This window comes from Dermacentor silvarum, chromosome 3 (genome assembly GCF_013339745.2).
Source record: "Dermacentor silvarum isolate Dsil-2018 chromosome 3, BIME_Dsil_1.4, whole genome shotgun sequence".
Classification (NCBI taxonomy): Eukaryota; Metazoa; Arthropoda; class Arachnida; order Ixodida; family Ixodidae; genus Dermacentor; species Dermacentor silvarum.
This window is the reverse complement of record NC_051156.1, coordinates 54,953,937-54,974,454: the sequence shown is the minus strand read 5'-3', so window position 1 is coordinate 54,974,454 and position 20,518 is coordinate 54,953,937. Positions and strand designations below refer to the sequence as shown.

The following is a 20,518-nucleotide window of genomic DNA, read 5'->3' as shown; positions in this document are numbered from 1 at the left end:
AAGTTGCATTTCTATGTCATTTATGAATATCAGAAATACCAGGGGGCCCAAGACGGACCCTTGTGGAACGCCCGATAAGACTTCAGTCTCTGATGAGGTCAGTCCCTCAAGTCAGGTACGTCTCGAGCCTTTGATCAGTTATGCTGGAATTTTGATGGCGGACAATTTTATCAGTAGAATGTTATGGGGAACAGAATCAAAAGCTTTTTCAAAATTCAGGGATACGCAGTCAACCTGGTGTCCGTTATTTATTGATGATGCTATATCACGGGTGCATTCGATTAGCTGACATACCACCTACTGCTCTTGCTATACTATCGATTCGTGAACTTCGCTAATTATGTGCACCTATTTAGAATTCTACGTTATCTTTTCTAGGCCTCTCCACTACGTGCTTGTAAAGCGTACACGACTCCTGCAAATATTTAGTTCGATATCTCTCGTCTGCCTGAGGTGATTGTTACAAATCGCTCTGGTTGCGTCGCTGGCCGGAAGGTTTCAAAACGCGATCGAAAGGGGACAACGGCATACCCGCTCACGCTCCTCCATGCACGTGAAATATCACATGGCACCAAACGATGATGCACGAGGTAAGGCACGGATCTAGGAATCTTCCATAATTGCCCTGGCACTAAATTGACAGACATAGTTCAACTTACGAGAATGTCGATCCGGCCAAACTTCTGTATGGTCTTCTGAATAACAGCAGCCACGTCCTCTTCGTGCGACACGTCCCCTGTTGTCACTAGAACCTAATAAATATTCAATCAATCACAAATAAGAAATCACATACCGTTTGAAAAGAGCTCGTTGAAGCATTTTGCCCAATCGTAAAATATTAAAGGTTGAGAATAAATAATTTTAGCGAAGCGTGAGAGACACTGTGCATGATGGCTGCTAAACAGGTGAACCTCGGCCTTTAAATTAACAAAGAGCGTGTGCGAAATGAATACAATTTCTGGCAGAAATCAATCCTTTAGCCTTCACTATTCAATAAAGCATGGGCTTTTAATCTCATCACACTAAACAAGATTGTTGTGACACAATACCTACTCAAATGAATTGTTATTGACCACCTGTATCGTATGAGCCGAGACAACTACTTTGATCACGTGGTACGGGTGGGTACTCCTAGTAGCGGCTAATGATTATGAAGTAAAAGTTACCCTGTGATATCTTACTCGAATATATAACTTAGAATAGATAGCAACCAGTACTAGAAATGTTTGCTTCTCACTTCGCGTTATACCGGCTACGCTTTGGACGTCAGCCAGGAGTTTTCACGGTTGCGGCGGTGAAAGTAAAAGGTTTGACGTGCGAATTGCTGCTCTTGTTGGTTGATGTTTAAAGTGAAAAAATCAGCGAGAACCAAGACGCAGGACCAAAAGGAGGCACAAACACACAGACACACCGAGTCGCAGGACTTACAGCTGATTCATTTGCCCACTCGAAATTGGTTGACGCAGCATTGCGAATCAGTGTTTCACAAATACACGGAACAAAAGTTGCCCGCACATTATGCAGCAAAGTATTGAGGATAAGGTGGACCGGCTAAAGGCTTCCTGTTTTCCGTCGTCTGTACTGTTGAATGTTGGTGAAACATTGGCAAGAAAAATGAAGAAACCTCGTGTGAATTCCGATCGCCCATTGGAAGAGACAAGAAACGTTGAGGTGATTCCGTACTTCAGCAAGATTTCCCACGGGTTTAAAAGATTTCCCCCAAAATTTGGTGCGAACTTGGCGTTTTGAGCCGTTCACAAGCATTCCGGCCATTGCGTCCTCATCTTCGGCTGCGAACAAGAATCAGCCTGCAAAACCATGCACCGAACAAAGTTCACTAAGGGCGCTGCTGGGGTGGTTTATTCAATCACCATGTCTTGTAGAAAAGTATATATCGGCCAGACGGGGCAGTGCCTAGATGAACGCCTCAGACAACACAACACGCTGCGATTGGGCACAGGGAGCAACCTGGCTTTGCATGTGAAAAAATATAACTGCTGCTCGCCTTTGTTTCACGGCGCTAGCATCATTGGCAGGGGAAGTCCAAGCACGAGCGCGAAATGCTTGAAGCGTTTCATATCAAAAAGAACGAGCGGATCTGCATAAGCTACCCATCTGTGCTTATCACAGATATATATAGTGGCGGTCTTTAGCGGGGTTTGTTTCACATCTTCGATATGTCTGACTGGTTTCTTTCTTTTGCAGGAAAAGCAGTGTTTGGATGCTTCAATAAATCAGTTGTAAGTCCGGCGACTGTGTGTGTGATGCCTCCTTCTGCTCCCGCGTCTTGGTTCTCGCTGTTTTTTTTTCGCTTTCAAGTAAAGGTGCTGCAGCGCAGCCTGCATGCAAGCCGTCGATAAGGCTCTTCATAGGTTGTCTCACACGTTTCTGGGGTCTCGTCGGCCCGACATCGACCCCAGGGAGGCCAAGGATCCCCACAGCGACCTGTCAAGCTGCCACGGAATTGCCGGCCTACTGCAGCCTCTGTTGACGCCTCTCACGAGCCTGCCCAGGAACCAATGACGCCTGCCGCGTCCTGAGGCAAGGATTCAGTACAGCGCCATTTGCGCGCCAGATTGCCGCGCGTTCGGGACGCGTCAACGCAGCGTCCACAATCCTGTCATCGACGCTGCCGGCCAGAATGAGTAGCCCGATGGAGGCCCCGCAGGGGCGTAGCCAGGGGAGGGGGGGAGGGGCTGACCCTCCAAATTTGTTTGTGCTGACAAGCACCGCCGACCAAGACAACTACCGACGCCGGGAATCATTCTGGATTTTGTCTACAGTGTATTTTTCACGCGTGAAAATACATTTTGGCATGAACATTGCGAACTCGGGCTAGATTTCGTGGCAACGCCCTTGCACCTGGAGCTACATAACGCAAGGAGCCCCATCCGAGCCCAAACTTTCAACGGCTTTTCGGTAGCGAGCGGGTGCGTTGCGGCATCTCACAGCGGCCGCGAAATCTACGGAGCGCATGGATTCCAATTCCGGAACTTTATGGGTGTAAAGTTCTCATAAAATTGTTACGCGAAAGGTGCACTGACATTTACAAAGGCGTGCTTTAAATGTTCAATTATGGAACTTTATGGGTTTAATGTTCCTATAAACTTGGGCCTACTTGCGCGCCCTGGAGCCCTCGTGTCCAAGCTGTTCCGGAAATGGAAGTACGCGCTCCCAATCGGCCACACACACGAAAATACTGAATATCACCGTGACTGTCAGCTGGTAGCTGATAATATTCTCCAAACATTTTCAGGAATCGCACCCAATGTGATCCATCAGCTGGACCTGGGCAGGCAACGTAAAATAAGAGAAAACTGAAGAAAGTTAACGGTCTATTATTGAGGAGTTCTTTTTTTTTGCGGGCGACAATGTCTGGCTCTCCGAGGCCATAGGGACAGGGGTCATAGGGATTTAAGCGAAGCCACAGCTGAAAATACCGGTATTTTCAGAGAACTTCTTCGCATGCGAGCTGATTGTGGAGATGCATATCTGAAGAACCATTTGGAAAGTTGCCCCCAGTAATGCCTCATATTTAAGTCCAGATGTACAAAACCAAATTATATATATTTCTGGTGAAATTATCAAAGAAAGCCTAGATGCAAAAGTAAACGCTGCAGGCTGCTTCTCCATACTTGCTGACGAAACGGCGGATATTGCTCGACTCGAACAGCTTACTGTTTGCGCAAGCTACCTAAACAAGGATGACAACGACATCGAAGGAGTGTTTTTAGGTTTTAGCACTGGAACAGATACCCTCTCTCATTGCTACTGCTGGTTCTATGTAAATGTGTACAAAGTGCTGCAGATCCTATCCACCCTTTCAGTGACCACTGCCACCACAGAGAGATTATTTTTAACTGAGGTTACTAAAAACTACGTGCGCTATTCAATGTCTGAGGAACTCGTCGTTAGGCTGGCGCTTCTATACACCCACAGAGACGTCGGCATCAACGTGTGCGAAGTCACTGACCGCTTCGCTAATCTTTCCGGCAGAGTGAAGTTTGTCCTTTAGATAGCGAAGCAGCAGAAATCAATGCAAGTAAGGAGCTCCGTTTCTTCAAGTTCATAAACTGGCAATTATGAAAACATATGAGTGTTCATTAGCAAACCACAGAAATGTTCGTCGTTTAATCTAACAGTTAGCATCATGATCAAAATTATCCTGCGAATACGAAAATTACGAGGACATCAATAACCGATTTTGACCGACCTTGCTCATTCAAAGCCCTACCCACGCGGCATTTCCCAACAAGCACGCTCTGATATTGCGTAGTTCAACTTGCCGCATCATCTGCGGCTTTCGTTTGGCCTTTTCTTTCCTTTTTACCTACCTGCGCCGGTATTTTGTAGTGATGCCTTATGACTTATTCTATACTAGTGTTATCAGCCGGCCGTTAACGATGGATGATAAAACTAGTATGGAATAAGTCATAAGGTATCGCTACAAAATCGTGGCCCTGCTTTTACTTCTCTTTGAAACCGAAGCAATACCCATCTTTAATTTTGGGTGCAGAATATTTGTTGCCGCTCTGGAGGCAGTTAATTACACATTTTCGTACTGATTCTGGCATTATTCTCCAATTATTCTACCCATACACTCCTGTCGCGACCGCCGCATGGTCCAAGTACATATGACGATTTCTGCGATTATTGTTTTGTTCTTGCTTGGATCTTCCGTCTTTCTATGCGTAAAATTTACTATCTGTGACTGTGCAACTTGTTTGTCTTGTTTTACGCATTATATACAGTGACGTTTGCTTAGATACGTAGATTTATTGGAGACTTAAACGTATATTGAAATGTCTTGTTGCGTGGTTTTGAGAATACAAGCAGGGAACTTTGTTTCCAGCGACACTTTTCTTGCCCTTTACCAAGTTGTATCTCCGCATTTGTATATTCCATGCTATCTTCGCATTCCTAACATATATTTTGCAGAACTCCTGCTTTTTATATGAACTCACTGTTGCGACTGTAATCTCGGTGTAATTACAATACAGGACTGGTAACAGCTGCTCCTGCGCAATCATTTGCAACGAAGGACAGCGTCATTGGGGCCCTTTCACTGGCGGTTGCATATGTACAAAAATGTAAACAAGGTTCTTGATTGACAAGGATTCATCAAAATATTTGTCCTCAACTTGATCTTTTCATGGCCTTTACGTTTTTCATATCAGCTGCATGCACTGCTTTGCTGGTTTCGAACTTTTATATTTCTAAAGTTCTTGTGGTATTTTCTTTCGTTAATAAATACACAAAAAAGCGCGGAAGCACTGATATCAGTTATTTCTACCACAATATTTGGAACATACGAGTATATGCTTCTATGAAAAAATTCACATTGGACTAGACAGTGCGCAGCGTTCAAAAATTCGTTTGCAGCATCTAATATGCAATGGTATAGGCAATGGCCAAGCAGTAATTATTCATGTATTTGAGCCATTTACCAATGCTAGAAGGAGGAGGCCACGCTGAAACGTGAGACCCCCCCCCCCCCCCCGAACAATATTTCTGGCTACGCTACTGAGGCCCCGATAAGAGCAGCTTTTACAGCGAAACTGTATACGTCTACCCCCGAATGGATTTCTCGTATCCGTGGGCGAAAATGTGGGCCGACCCCGAGGTTGTGCAATACCGGGCCGACCCGCGATGCATTTTTATAAATGCATCGCGGGTCGGCCCGGTATAAAGATGCATTTTCAATAAAGATGCTTTTTTAAAGTCTCTGAATAAACTGGAATAGTTTGTAAACAGCCCATGGTCACACGACCAGGACGCATTGTTATATAGGCAAACGCACAAAACGTATGCATAACCATACACCCTTGACTGGCAAGAAGACAGTGGCACCGACTTTGGGGATGTCTGTGCGGTGCAAAGCGAAGACGTAATGGGGATATCCACGCTGTATTTATCTCCAGGCACGACCAAGTGTGATATCGAGAAGTTCACGACCGCGCACATTGCCTGGGTAAGCTGTTATGACACTACCCCTGTGAATCATCGTTGGAGACTTAAATGTGGTCATTTCAAAATCAGATAAAAATGGTTCACTCAGTTGGTGCTAGAAGAGTTTGGTTTGAAGTGCCACACCAACCCAACGAGAAGAAAGGGAACAGAGGGGCCCGATTTTTATTGATTATATCATGAGAAGTAAACAAAAGATACCAACGACAACATAGGGGAAATCACTTATAATTTCTTTATTTCAATTAGAAAGTACAAGTTAATGGAAATGAAAATGACTGAAAAAACAACTGGCTGCCGGTTGGAAACAATCCCACGTCTTCGCATTGTGCTTACCAATTGACCTACCTCAGCGCCGTTTTCCTATCCACTTTCTGGGGTATTTATGTTTATCTACTGGAAATAAACCTGGGAGTGTTAGTCAGCGCCACCGCTCACAAACCTTGGCGGCGGATGTCGAACATCCTTTCTGCCGCAGGTTTCACGAGAACGTGATCTTTTAACTGCGAAGCACTTTAGTGGCCTGGGCTGTCGTCGGCGGTCGTCGCGTGTGATCTGTCGTGATCACGCTCAAAAACAAGTGCTCAAAACAGGGCACATCACCAAAACAAGTGCAGAATTCATCAAAACCGGTTCAAAATTATTATTATTATTATTATTATTATTATTATTATTATTATTATTATTATTATTATTATTTGATTTGTAAACATATACACAAGAAAGAGAAAGCGAGGAGCAAGGCTGGCAACTGCCACCAGAAGGGGCACAACGCCTGCCTACTCTTCAGCAAGGAGGAGACAAACATAGAAATGAAAGCTAGGAAGGAGGGGTGGAAAAGGGAAAGAAACAGCGAGATGACAAATCTCAAAGGAATAAAGTAAAACATACAGTAGGGCCCGCCCCTGCAGGTCACGCTACTAAAGAATGTAAAAAAAATGAAATAGTTGCTGGGTTACAAACGTGCCCATAAGTTCGTTGCTTCCAGAAAAGTAAGGAGAGCCCGATGATCTTGGTCACGTCGAGACGCACAACCACTGGAGAAGTCGACATTGAGCCCCGATAAATAGGAAGCTGTGGGTAGTAAGTATCATTCACATTTTTTCAAGTTTTTGTAATGTTTGTAACAATGCATGTATTGCACCGAAATTAACTTTTCAGATGCATTTGATGCATATCTTTCGAAATGTGGTGCCCCTGAGGAGAAAAATTTATTTTCTCATGCTTGGTTTTGGCCGAGCGGTTGAATCGAGTGACTAGTTTTTCGCGTTTAGGTAGCCCAAGAAGAAACAAAAGCAGAATTAACAAACCAGCTTATTTGTGGCTACTCATGAGTTGCATTTCTTTGTTTAAAAGTGCCTGCGAAGTGGCGCTAACCTACTTATCAGGTCCAGAATTTTCGATTAACAACGCTTCCAAAAGCTCGCGTTCTAATTTAGTTTTTCCCCGGCCAGGACTTCCGTATTCGTCATCCGCGGATAGAAACGACAACTTTTGCAGTGTAGAGCAATATTCAACCCTTCTCCCGATATGCAACACCTGTAGCGTAGTTGTAGCCGGTCGTTCAGGCACTGAATTGCAGTGCAGATGTAGGCAACTACAGCAGAGTCAAGACGAGAGACATGCGGCAACTCTTTAACAAAAAGCTTTATTTTTGCTGGCCCATGTTTATAGCCGTCAGTCACTGCATTGCACAGGCGCAATTCGCACCCTTAGGAAGAAAGTAAACTCTGTCTCACAAGTGTGCAGGTGTGCTGGTACACACAGAGCCAAGTCGCGAAATATTTTCATCCTCAATTATTTTACGTGTTAGCTGATCACCACTTCTGCTGGAAACAGTACACTGAGCCAACGACGGTGCACAGTCACACGAACTGCAATGACATTCAAGCCTACCGTCACGCACGTTATTCATGAGATTGTATGAGTGTTCTCTCAGTCGGTAATTGATACAGCGTCCCATTTGACCTATATACTGTTTACCACAAGGCGGATACAATAAACCACGTTGCTAACACAGGTGACAAACGGAATTTGGTGTTTTGTTGCATATGTGTGGCGTGCTGTGACATTGCCTTTGATTACACAACTTTAGAATGATATGCAATTTTCTTGATATTGTGAGAGCTTATGAATGTAGGGTATGACGGCCAGTTTTATGTCTGTCAGATGCAGTGACCACATGACCTCTACTCTGAAAAGCGCATGCACCGAGTGGTTGCCATGTGATCACTCCATCTGACAGACTTAAAGTGGCTGTCATACCATACATTCATAAGCTGTCTCACAATATTGTGAAAAGTGCAGATCGTTCCAAAGTTAAAGTTGTCTTCTTTGCACCTCAGAAGCTTATAAAGTTGTGTAATCAAAGAAAATGTTTCAGCGCAGCACACAAGTGTAACAAAAAGCACAAAAATCTGTTCGTCACCTATATTAGCAACATGAATTACTGTACCCCTCTTTCTTGTGGTAAACAGTACATAGGCCAAACAGGACGCTGCATCAATGACCAGCTGAGAGAACACTCTACAATGTCAAGAAAAACGTGCATGACAGTTGGCTTGCATGTTGTTTCAGTTCATGTGCCTGTGAACCATTGTTTGCTCGGTGTACTGTTGTCAGCAGTAGCGGTGATCAACTAACACGTGAAAATATTGAAGCTGAAAAGATTGCGCGACTTGGCTCTGTGTGTGTCAGCATCTGTACACTTATCAGACAGAGTTGACCTTCCTAAGGGAGTGACTTGCGCGTGTGCAATGTGATGAGTGACGGCTATAAACATGGGTCGCTGAAAATAAAGCTTTTTGTTGGAAGTCAGCACACGTCTATTGTCTCGTCTTTTCTGTCGTCAATATCTGTGCTGCAATTCACCAATATGTTGTACCATTAAGTCAAATTTATCACTCACTCATTGGAACTTTCTTTCATCACGAATGAAATGTGGTTTTGGTAGCGTGGTAGAGCATTCACATCATTTGTTAATTTTTGTTTTCTTCAAAGACTGAACTGGATGTAACAAGCAGCCGTGGCATTGCAAGCAAGCTTTATGTTAAAGGAATATATTGATACTAACGTCTTAACTGCTTAGCGCAATAAAGGAAGTTGTGGGTATTGTTTATTGTGCTTTCTTTGCTCTTGTGTCCAAACTTATAGCTATAATTGTTAGGTTTTACTGAAATTTGCTTTTTGATGTTTTGCATTATTCTCCTGTGTAAAGTCACTATTGTTTGTTTCACAGTTATGCGAAGCTTAAGTTGTTTGTAAGCATTTTTATAGCCTGTTTTCACAGTAAACATGGCTTACTTCAGTGGTTCAGATGGCACTTTATATTTTGATGTAATTGATGTCTCTGCAGGTTACCGCATTATTGACTTGGAAACCAGTGAGGTCTGGATGCAAGTTAAGCTACCGAGGGAGGCATGTCTGCATCACTTGTGCTGATGGCCATCCTCTGCAAAAGTGATGGCTGGCTATCAGTGCTTGGATGACTTTCTGTTACTGTACGCCTTGGGCTATGTTGACTACTTCACACTTGCTGCCATGTCTGCAAGTTACTGTGTTGTGTTACTGTGTTGTGTTGTTGGTATGTTACTGTGTTGTGTTGTACATTACAAAGTGAAGGAGGACAGTATTTGTGCTGTTATTAAGAAGTATAAATTGTGTTCTGCCATTGAAATAAGGGAACTCGACAAAAAGCAACAAATTTCGAAGTCTGACCTACATGTGAAAGCAAAATATATTGTGTTGTAGTTGTAGCTGTTAGTAGAGTCTTAATATGCGATGGAAGACCTTGATGTTTAATAGAAAATATATTTAAGTGTGTTATCAATGTGTTATCAGTTTTTAAGTTACTGTTATATAAGTGTCATTTGTTTGCGAGGATGATGTAAGCAGACAGTAAATAAATGCATGGTTTGACATTATAACCGGGTTTGTCTATGGCATTCACTACTATTTAAGGTGGACCAATGCATATTCATGGGTGCATATTCAACCACCACATATTCCTCCTGCACAAACAATTCCTACATACTAGCGTTTGTTCTTAGCAGCTGATGTTGGCTATTATGCAATTTCTTGAAAGCACATGCAGCTACCGACACATTATTTTTAGAGCCGTAAGTCGGAAGCAAAGATTGGATTTTTTCTGTGGTCTAAGCTTAAATGATATGTTTAAGGAAATGAACATTTGTTGAATATATTTACTTTCGTGCTGCGAGAACCTTTATACGAGAACCTCTGCACATTGGACGTGCATGCTGCTTCTCTTGCTGTTATAGCCAAAATGAAAAATTGTTCTTATGAACCACTTCGCAGCTTTGCATTGTGCACTTTTACTTGCAGTTAGCATTTATATGCTGTGCTATCGACAACAGCAAGACAAGTCAGGCAAACCACCATGTGAAACACTTTAAAGATTCTGGCTTAGGGCGCGTTAATACTATATATAGTGCAAGACCGATGAGCTGCCCGTACAGCAGCGCTGTCAGCATTACATGGCTGACAGCACGCAAACTCTTAAATTTATATTTGTTTGACAGATAATGCATTCTAGTAGCTTTCATGTCGGATATGCATGAAAATGTAAACAAGAACTGGTGAAAACAGCATTATTTTACGTATATAGTGCATCTTACCACAAGGTAAGTTACACAGATATCTTGGTAAGCTACACAAGATACATACGTAATAAACGCTCTTTTTCACTAATTCTTGTTTCACAATTTCATGCATATGCAAAATGAAAACTACTAGAGTAAATTATCTGTCAAGCAAATATAAATTTAAGGGTTTGCGGTGCTGTCAGCCGTGTCATGCTGACAGCACTGCTGTTATGCATGTCTACAAATATTCTGCAATGTCAGTTGAGTGTTGCTTGTACGTCACATACGTACGTTGCCTGAAAGCTCAAGTGACAAAAGGCAACAGCCACATTACATTGCCAGGAAGTTCTGTTAACGTTATGTTAACGTCGTGAATATGCTGCTCAACGCTGCCACAACGTTACGACCCAACGTTGTCTGGCGATCAAAAAAGAGGACATTAGCAGCATGTAGGCAACGTTATACGCCGACATTTGTGCACAATCAGAGAACGTTACGGCAACATTTTGCGTTACTTGGGAAGAAGTCAGTCTTTGAATGAAAAAGGCGACAGAAAGTTCTCTCGCAAAAATGTCATAGAGGAGCCACCTCTGATACAGGTAAACGAGATATTTGCATCCAAAAAAAAGTTGTCGCAGTTTCACCTAAAAGGCGAAGCATCAATTGCGATAGCAAATTTGTAGAGAGCTAATCGGAGTAATGATAGTAGCTTTATCAGCTGTATAAACTTGGACATGCAGCAGCACCGGCAACACGCAGAACTGTTGTCGACGCCGTCGGCGTTTTGCCCGCGTTCGCACAAAATGCGTGCGGCGTTGGTGACTGTTGCCGGAGCCTCTGATATAAATAGGCACTTGGTGCCGCAGCTAAACGTCGCTTCTCTTCCCTCCCCCTCCCCCCCACGGCCTTTCGTGCGTCGGAAGAAGGCGCGTTTGCTCTACATATATGGTGATTGTAAAGGAGGAAAGAGACGCCTACTTCTGCAGCCATTAAGGGAGCACGGCGCAGAACGCGCGTTTGTTCTGCGCCGTGCGTTCACTCCTCGTGAAAGCGCGCGTCCCTCGCGCCCTTTCACTCGCACATACAGCGTTCGGCGGCGCGCGGCGACGATTTCATCTCCATTGACGTCATGCGGAACCTCACGGCGACGGCAACGGCGACGGTGACGCCGTAGGCAGAAATCTGCTTTGGAGTGTCCATATAATTGTTATCGCAATAAAAAACTTGCACAAGAGGAACAAAAAATAACGATAAAAGGAAAAGATCAGGCTGGTTCAGGACACCCATGCCGCAAGAAGTCAGTCCTTCAATGAAAAAGGCGACAGGAAGTTCTCTCTACAAAAGAGAGCCTGTATACGTTCCGCAGAACACCAAACAAAAAAAGCCCGAACTGCCCCCACAAAGGAAAAGCTAGGCATGCATTCTTCAAATGCAGCTCAGCCAACCCAGTATCAAGGATGGTGCAACGAAAATTTAAAGTCTAAACCGATTTAAGTAACCCTACATTATATATTTAAGCAAACATTTGTTTTTAGTGATTGGTTACTAATGTGATAATGTTTAACATTTGGAGAAGGAAAGTAAAAAGCCCATAAGAGCAGCGTTCCCGGCCATAAAAGAACAGCCCTATACCAGGGGCCTTTCTGTGAAAAAAATTAGAAATTAACGGGGAAGTGTGTTTTCTACGACATTGGCAGCCAAAATTTTTAAATATACCGAACTGTAAACTCGAAATGCCATGACGCGCCGCGGTGGCTCAGTGGCTAAGGCCTGGATGCAAGGATGCTGCAGAGCACGAGGTCGCGGGATTCAATCCCGGCTAGGGCGGCCGCATTTTGATGGAGGTGAAATGCAAAAACGCCCGTGTGATTGCGTTGTAGTGGACGTTAAAGAACCCCAGGTGGTCAGAATTATTCGGAAACCCTCCACTACGACGTGCCTCACGATCAGAACTGGTTTTGGCACGTAAAACTACAGAAAGAAGAAGAAATGTCATGTATACCGTACTGAACAATGTAGAAACAAACACACACACGCAAAACGTTTGTATTGAAGTAAAAGCAAAAACAAGTCTTATTTTCTGAGAGTGCGTTGGAAATAACGTAAATTGTATAATGTTGTATAATATGATTGAAATGTGTTACCAAACAGATCTAATTTGTAAAGTGTTGGCTAAAAAAAACATGGTCTATAATGTATGTGGTTGTATTGTTTTGTATAACTTTGATTAAACCTCGAAACAATTAAGAGCGTGTAAGTTGTGAACACGATGCAGAATTCGATAAACTTCCTCCCTTAAAAGCAATCCACGACCGTGCTCAACCGCAGTAGCAAATGCTGATGCGTTCGAGTGAAGCAATGAGCCAGGAAGCAGACCCGTAATACTTCCACAGTTTTGAGGACTCATTTATTCAGTTTCCCTGTGTTTGATGTATTAGTCATCAGATTGGCTGCGACTGTTCTTGTGTGTGTTTGTGGGCGTTTGTGTCGCGTGAGCGTTCTCGTTGATGAAAAATCATAAAAAACACTATACAAGGACAATTAGTACGTCGCTAGCGGCGCTTGACTCAAGCAGGAAAGCAGGATACGGTAGGTCGCCGCAGTAATAGCTTTGTGTGCCGTTTGGATAAACTAAAATTATGGGTTTTACATGCCAAAACCACGATCTGATTATGAGTCATGCCGTAGTGGGGGATCTGGAATAATTGAGACCACCTAAATCTAAGTACACGGGTGTTTTCGCATTTATTCCCATTTCGAAATGCTGCCGCCGTGGCCAGGATTTCATCCCGTGACCTCGCGCTTAGTATACCAACAACATAGCCACTACTCAACCCCGGTGGGATTGGTTAAACTGTGCGTCACAAGTCGCTGTTGTTCTGGCCCTCTCAGGTAACCCGGTAAACAATTGTTACAAGTTTGCGGTCAACCTAGAACTCTCTTCTCTTACAGAACCTGGTTCTGTTAGCGACTGTTGCTCAATCTTTAGGCGTGGGTGGTTTTTTTTAGCAGCTACGAAAAGATACTTTAGTTGTGACCTGAATAGAGCCGCTTGTAATTTATTAGAAAAGTTCCTGTAAACAGATTTTGGCATACGAAATCACGATTAGACGCCATCACGTATACGCTTCGGTTTATCACTGAACTCGTTGCAAGACTATGTGCTCTGGACTATTGTGCAGGATGTTTATTCTTAGACTGTACATATTTTTTGTAAGAATCTGTGACCGTGAGACACCATTCGTTTTCGCATACAAATTCTACGGCGAGGCGGAAATACTTTGACGCTGCTTAAGTTACTCTGAAATGAATAATTAACAAATATTTTAATTAACCTTTTATTAGTGTCGCAGGGTCAAATAATTAAATGTTCGCGAACTTGAACGCAATAGAATTTTAATGCACCCTCCTTCCGTAGTTAATATCAAAATCGTACATAATTCACCATATATCTAATTCAGATTCAACGGTAAATCCATGCAATACCGAAACCGAGTGCCACAGGAGCGCAGAGAAGGCGGCCCTGCTATTATTTCAGACTGAAAAGCCCCGTGATGACAAGCGCGAGGGATTTTACAACTGCATCATAAAGAAATTCAAAAAGAGCGGACACTCGGCGAAAACTGGCAACAGGAAATAAGTCATGCTAGTTTTGAAAGCGATCCGTTAGCTGACGCCATAGAGTTATAGTAATATGAAACTCTGGCTGACGCAAAGCGTCAAAAAAAAAAGACACGCATGTGAAATGAAGGTAACAGATGTTGTATTTTTTAAAATTATTTCCCGCTGACATTGTTAAAAAGTTTTGCGTATAAACAAAGTAATACTTTGAGACAATTTTCTTGCGTTGCCTAGCAACAAGTCAACGACATGCCAGATGCATGCGTCGGGCGCCAGACGCTAGCGAGGCCGATGAAGCGCTCGCCTGTTCGGCGACCCGCCTCTTTTTTTTTTTTTGCTTTTGAATGTAGCCTGATTTTTGGGCTCCCGGTGTATTCTTGAGTGCCTTCAGCACTGTTCGACATGACACCACCACGCTGTTCGACTGCGCAAGGGAGAAATTTTGTTTGACAGTCTGAGCTGCATTTCAAGGAATTTAGGCGTTCGGAAAAGCACCGGGCGTTGTGACGCAGTAAGCGAATAAACAGGTCGGCCGTTGTGGCCAGTTAGTTTGGCGCTTAGGAATAGTACTGGGACATGTTTGCAACGCTTTCTATGGGGTCAACCATTATTGCCATTTATTTCATTACATTTTGAGCACGCTCGCGTCAGCTGGCTTTGTCGCAGTTAGTGAAAAGCAGCTCGGCCGTGGTGACGCAGGTAGTTTCGCATGTATACTGAATCTTACTGGGACAAGCTTGTGGCGCTGTCTCTGACCCCCGACATTATTGTAATTAATTGTCATAGTTTTCGGGGTACTTCAGAGGCACGGTGGCCTAATCCGGCTTTGTGACTGAGTTAGTTTCGCGTGTACTGAATCTTACTGCAACAAGATTGTGACTTTCTCTAAGCCACCCCTCTCCCCCAAACAACATACACCTTTCGGTACTCACGCTTTTAGGAAAACAGAACGGGCGATTGCCGAGCGTTACAATACACGGGAGTGTATTGTTTGCGCAGGCAGAACACGTACGCAAGAGATAACGCCGAAGAGCTGAAAAACCAAGAATTTATTACGGCGAACATTCTGTCTTAGCAACGACTGAAAACAGGCTTTGCACCCACGCATTTGTCGTGAGTGCGAGTAGAACGAATTCTGCGAGCGCCTAGCATGGTCTGGCTGGAAGCCTGTGCTGTGGCCACCTGTGTACGTGGCATACCATCGCGTTAGCTGAGGCCATGTTTTTTTTTTTTCGAAAACGTGCATTCTCCCGTGTATTTGCAGGCATTGTAAGTGCAGGAATTAAAGCCCGGGAATTGGGTAATGATTGGAAATGAGACGTTTTCGTCATATATTATGTATGGCGCATAATACATAATACATATTATGTATTATGTAAATACCCGGCTTGAGTTGAGCCGGGTATTTTCTACGCCACGTTTCTGAAAGCGAATTGCTTTTGTTTCTAATGTAACACATTCACCACTTTCGCAGATTTCACCTATATACGCAGTTTTTCTACAAAGTCTAAATACCAAAATGACTCATGCTTGTACCTAATTTGCTTTTTTTTTCAGATGCCATCCGGTGGAGATCGTAGTGGAACTACTGCTGCTTACCTGGTGCCAGAACATAAGATGAACGCACAAAGAGCCTGGAACGGGCATTTATATAGAGCAAACTAAACATTTACTCATTTCACAAAGCGTCTTGCGTCTGCTTTATGAAATTGCACGTTGTGCAGCTTCGATGGAGGCTTGTAAAGATCGTTCGCAATCAATTTTTCCAAACAATAAAACGATTCCGCACGCAGACCGCGCGCGGTTCAATAGTAGAAGCGAAAAGAAATGTCGCGCCCGATCAGCGCAGCTGGCGTGACGCGTACCAGCTAGCGTTCAAAACACGCGGACCCGAGACCAGAAGTGTGCTCCAGGTTTTAATGCTAGCGGCTTGGTGCGCTACAGCCAATTCGGCCGCTGGGCTTTATGGGAGTGTCCGCTCTTTCTAGATAATGTCTTTCTCTATGACCGAACATATCAGCTAGTCGCGGCACCTACTGATACGGCACGCTTTGCCTGGCAAGCATGTGCCGCTGTGTATCGGGTCATGATATGCCGCGGTGTGCTATCATTAACCTTCGCCCCACACTTATTCACGGGGCGTTGTCCTCTGACGTTCAGCATGACGCCTTCAGTCTGGATATTGCCTGGATTTGGTCTTTAATTTCGATTGTCAATGTCTCAAATTACGAGAGCTTTTTAAGATTGAAAGAAATTGATATGACATGAATTATGATGCGCTCCAAGTTTTTCACATATACAACAGCCCTAAAGATAATTATTACAAATTTGATTATTATACTTTTGGTAATTAGTCTTTTCAGAGTAACTTAGGCAGCGTCAAGGTATGTTCGTCTAGCCGCAGAGCTCGTATGCAAATACGACAGGTGGCTCATGGTCATAGCCCTTTTCTAAAAAAATATATGTAATATCTAAAAAAAGGACAGCCTGTATATTATATCGATATGAGGTAGCACTTCGGATGTTATCTTTTCCAGATAAATTAGAAAATTTGTAAACGCAAACTTTGCACGAATAACAGTGGCACACACACTGGCAAAAGGGAAGCCGCAAATCATCTCACTTTTTCTTCTGGTACTCCTTTGGCATGACATTCTTTGGCGACTCTTTGAAGCTCGGTCACATTCCTCGCTGTCAGTGACAGCCAAGATCCTAGGGAGGCAAAGTGGAGCGCTGTTGCTTCTCCAATCCCAGACGATGCGCCTGCACGTGAACCCGGCATGAGTTTCTGTAAAATTTCTTAGTTGTGGTGTCGACCAACACTATTGTTTAACCGATATGTTGGCAGTGAAGGAGCAGTTAATACGGCGCGCGGCATTGTAACCGAAGCATCAAATTATCTCTCACGAAATGAGCAGTTCCTTTATATGAGAAACCCTTGTGTATGGTGTTCTCGTTATTGGCTGAAACACTGAATCTTTCGAGGGCATTCCAGTAGTTACAAAATCCCTAACCAGAGGGAAGCGTTACCTGAGAAAATCTATGGCGTTTCTACGGGAGAGTCATCGCAAAACCGCTATGAGCGTTTGGACGAAGACCATACCGAGATCCTGCGATCACGCTATACTTTCCATATTTGTGACGCAGAACATTCTTATCACTTCCGGCGCGTGCCCCGTCAATGCTATTGCAAGAATATTGGACATGCCTCTGTAACCAATAGCATCGATGAAACCAGCTTATTGTTATGCTGAACTTTGCACCAGATGGAGCGTGTGTCCCCGCTGCGTCGATGAAAGAGCATAGGTGGCATGCTTTTACTTAGACAAAGAACTTGACACAGTAACCCTCACAGTAAGGTTATTGCGCTCGATTCATTTACCACGAATGGCCCCAACAACAAATGGAAAAATAGGCGACCTATTTTTGTAACATCGCATAACCGCTACTCATATACGGCAAAGAAGAGAGACAAAGAAGCGGCGGCGTCCGGCACATTCCTTGTAGTAACCACGGAGCGCTTTCCCGAGAAGGAGGTGTTTTCAATTTTTGTGAAACTTTTTCTTCGCAGTTCTTCTCTATACAACCTTGAAACATGCGTACGTTGAGTCGCCTTAACTACTCTATTCGTGCTGGTCATTATGCGTAGCATTTGTTGCAAGTGCAGCAGCCAAGGCGACCTTTCATCTAGCCGGCACTAGGCATAGCTGTCATTATGCAGTTGGAGATGGAAGACGCTGTCGCTTCCATGATATACGCGGAAGTACATTGAAATGGGGGGGAGGGGGGCAAAGTTCTGCGTTCGCTTTGTTTGTTTGTTGACGAGTCACCAGACTCACCACTACCAAGTACTCAAATTTTCACCCACCGCGGTAACTCAGTGACTGTGCCACTGCGCTTCTGAGCACCCAGTCACGTGCTAAATTCAGGCCTTTGCGACCGCATTCTGATGGTGGTGAACTGTAAAAAGGTTTTTATACAGTCGATTAGGTGATTGGAAAATCGGGGGAGGTGGTATAGGCTACTTCCTGCAACAGTGTGACTATACAAACACTTAGAATCAGGAATGGGCACCAAACGGGCCCCGACTTTAAACTGTATTTTATTGCAGCACAACAAGCAATATAACTTTTCATCTGCGATATAGCAAACAGATTTTAAAGAAGATTGGATTCAACCGATGCGATGATGCTTTCTTCTCTAGTCCTGCTTTCAGCATGGCGGACATTAATGGGCAATTGGCCACCGCAGTGTATTTGTTAGTTGATTAAGACTGACTACAGTAACATGGAACACGAAATATGCCTGTTTAAAACCTTGTCCCTTGTCGGAGCGGGACTGATATCTCGGCGAGCTCTGAACACGTCACGGCCGGCACATTCGTTGTGTTAGCGACGGAAAGTCGCAAATTTTTTGCGGTGTGGGCTGTGCGGGGACGTCAGTACTGCAGTCATGTAATCGCAGAAGTTCGCCGTGGATCAGTTTTCATCGCTCTAGGCGTGTTAAGGCTCAGGCCCTCTGAGGCGGCTCGGAGGGCGGCTCGACATCATGTGGTATCCAGATCACTGTGACATACAAAAGTAAATAACTTCTGCTCTGTTTTCGGTACCGTTATTACGCTAGCGCTCGTGCCTGATTACTTCTACGAGCACGCATATTGAGTCTAGCTGCGATCCGTTTATACTGGGATCCACGAGCAAATTTAATTGTGTTCGAGAAATACGGCAAGTAATCTCTCGGGGAAGGTTAGGCGTAAAATTATTGAGCTCTTGCAAAGACAGCGAGGCGAATTGTTTAGTGCAGTTTCGGCGCTATTGCACAGCAATAATTTAGTTTACTTGTTCACTGTTTCGACAGTGGGGAAACTTCTTCAAATAATTTTGAAACTTGATACTTTGGTAAAGCAAAAGAAGGTCGAAAGGCAATTAAAATACGGCATAATAACTTTGCAGTAATAAAAGCCGCATGAGAAACTGCACAGAAAAGCAGCGGAGATTTCAAAGGAGACGTAGGAACTCGCAACCTTAGTAAAACAAGCCATAAAGGAAAATCAGCAAGGTAGAACCACGAATGTATGACCTGAAAAAATGGCCATGATTGCAACTCGTAGGATGGGAATCCCGCATTTCGCTCACATATGACATCAAGAGTGGATTGATTGATCTAAGGCTTCTTTTGAAAGCGTGGTTTAGGCTCTTATGATTCTGTGGAAAAAATGAAAACTCTTAAGAAATTATGTTAGCCTAGGGTATAATAAGAGTATGTTTTTCCTTTGTGCAAAGCATGTACAACTGAAAGTGTCTGTCTGATTCAACCTCTGGTTAGTGGCCCAAATTCAAGTAGGTCATAAAGGGGCCGAGGGAGTGGAGTAAAGGCGTGTAAGCGCGTTCACCTGTGCCCTCATTCATGGAGCATCTAGAGCTGCCATGTCGTGCGCATGTATTTGCAAAACTGCGCAACAGGAATAGAGCCCGTTTATTGACCTTGGCAGAGCGCAGGTACACGCGAATCATATACATGTGTGAGTACTTCATAGGGACCTCTTTTTGGGTAGCCTGTGCCTACTTCGTCGAAAAGATTGCCAGCGCAAGTAAACATACGCATTACAAGAAGATAGCTATAGGGCGAGCACGTTCACCTTGTACACGTCTTTGTTTGTGGCCTGCGTCTTTTAGTGCTGTTGCTATCGGCGAAGCAAACCCGACTCCCTTATCGGCTGTTGCAATAGAAAGATGAGATTAGACTGGAACACGACGAGCAAAGGGACGCGTCAAGGCAACAGCGCCCGACTCTACTTTTTGTCTTTCACGTCCTTTTCTCACTGTTTATTCAGATTTATTAAGGTATCTAAAGTGATAGCTGCTCTCTGTGGCACCTTTAGCGCTACTCTCGCCAGCAAAAGTATACGGACCAGAGGTCCGCCGACAAAAACAAAATTTCTACGTACTTCAGACGCACACACTGAAACTGATGAGTCCGACGTTCGCAATGCGAAGTTTGGACTGCCTACCTCAATTTTATGTTACAATCATAGGCGGAGAAAGCATTCGGTTTTATCGCGGAATCCATTCCGGGCAGTACCTGCGCAGTTGTTATGATGGCGGCGAAACTCTGCGGCAAAAGCGTTCAACGGGTGTCTTCAATATAACGGCATCAGGTTTTACCCCCGCAGCCACACAAACTCCTAGACGGCTACCCACACGCAGCAAGTATAAACCGACGAGAGAATAATTAAAGATTATGGCTAAAAAGAAAAGCGTGCACACAGGCCGCCTATGCAAATGAACTATGCGCAAGATAACATTTATTTTATAATAATTCATCTT

At 44.0% G+C, this 20,518-nt stretch overlaps 1 protein-coding gene across 4 annotated transcripts in view; it reads right to left on the bottom strand.

The window, feature by feature from the left end:
- The window catches only part of LOC119445443 (3-oxoacyl-[acyl-carrier-protein] reductase FabG-like), a 98,393-nt gene that overhangs the window by 20,007 nt on the left and 57,868 nt on the right, over positions 1-20,518 (bottom strand). For 3 of the 4 annotated variants that reach the window (XM_049663297.1, XM_049663299.1, XM_037709727.2), the window contains 2 exons: positions 16,816-16,955; positions 660-752 (listed from right to left, as the gene is read on the bottom strand). In XM_049663297.1, the coding sequence (XP_049519254.1) occupies positions 660-752; positions 16,816-16,955 (233 nt within the window). The remainder of the gene's footprint in view (positions 1-659; positions 753-16,815; positions 16,956-20,518) is intronic. The other variant, XM_049663298.1, reaches the window with a different exon arrangement.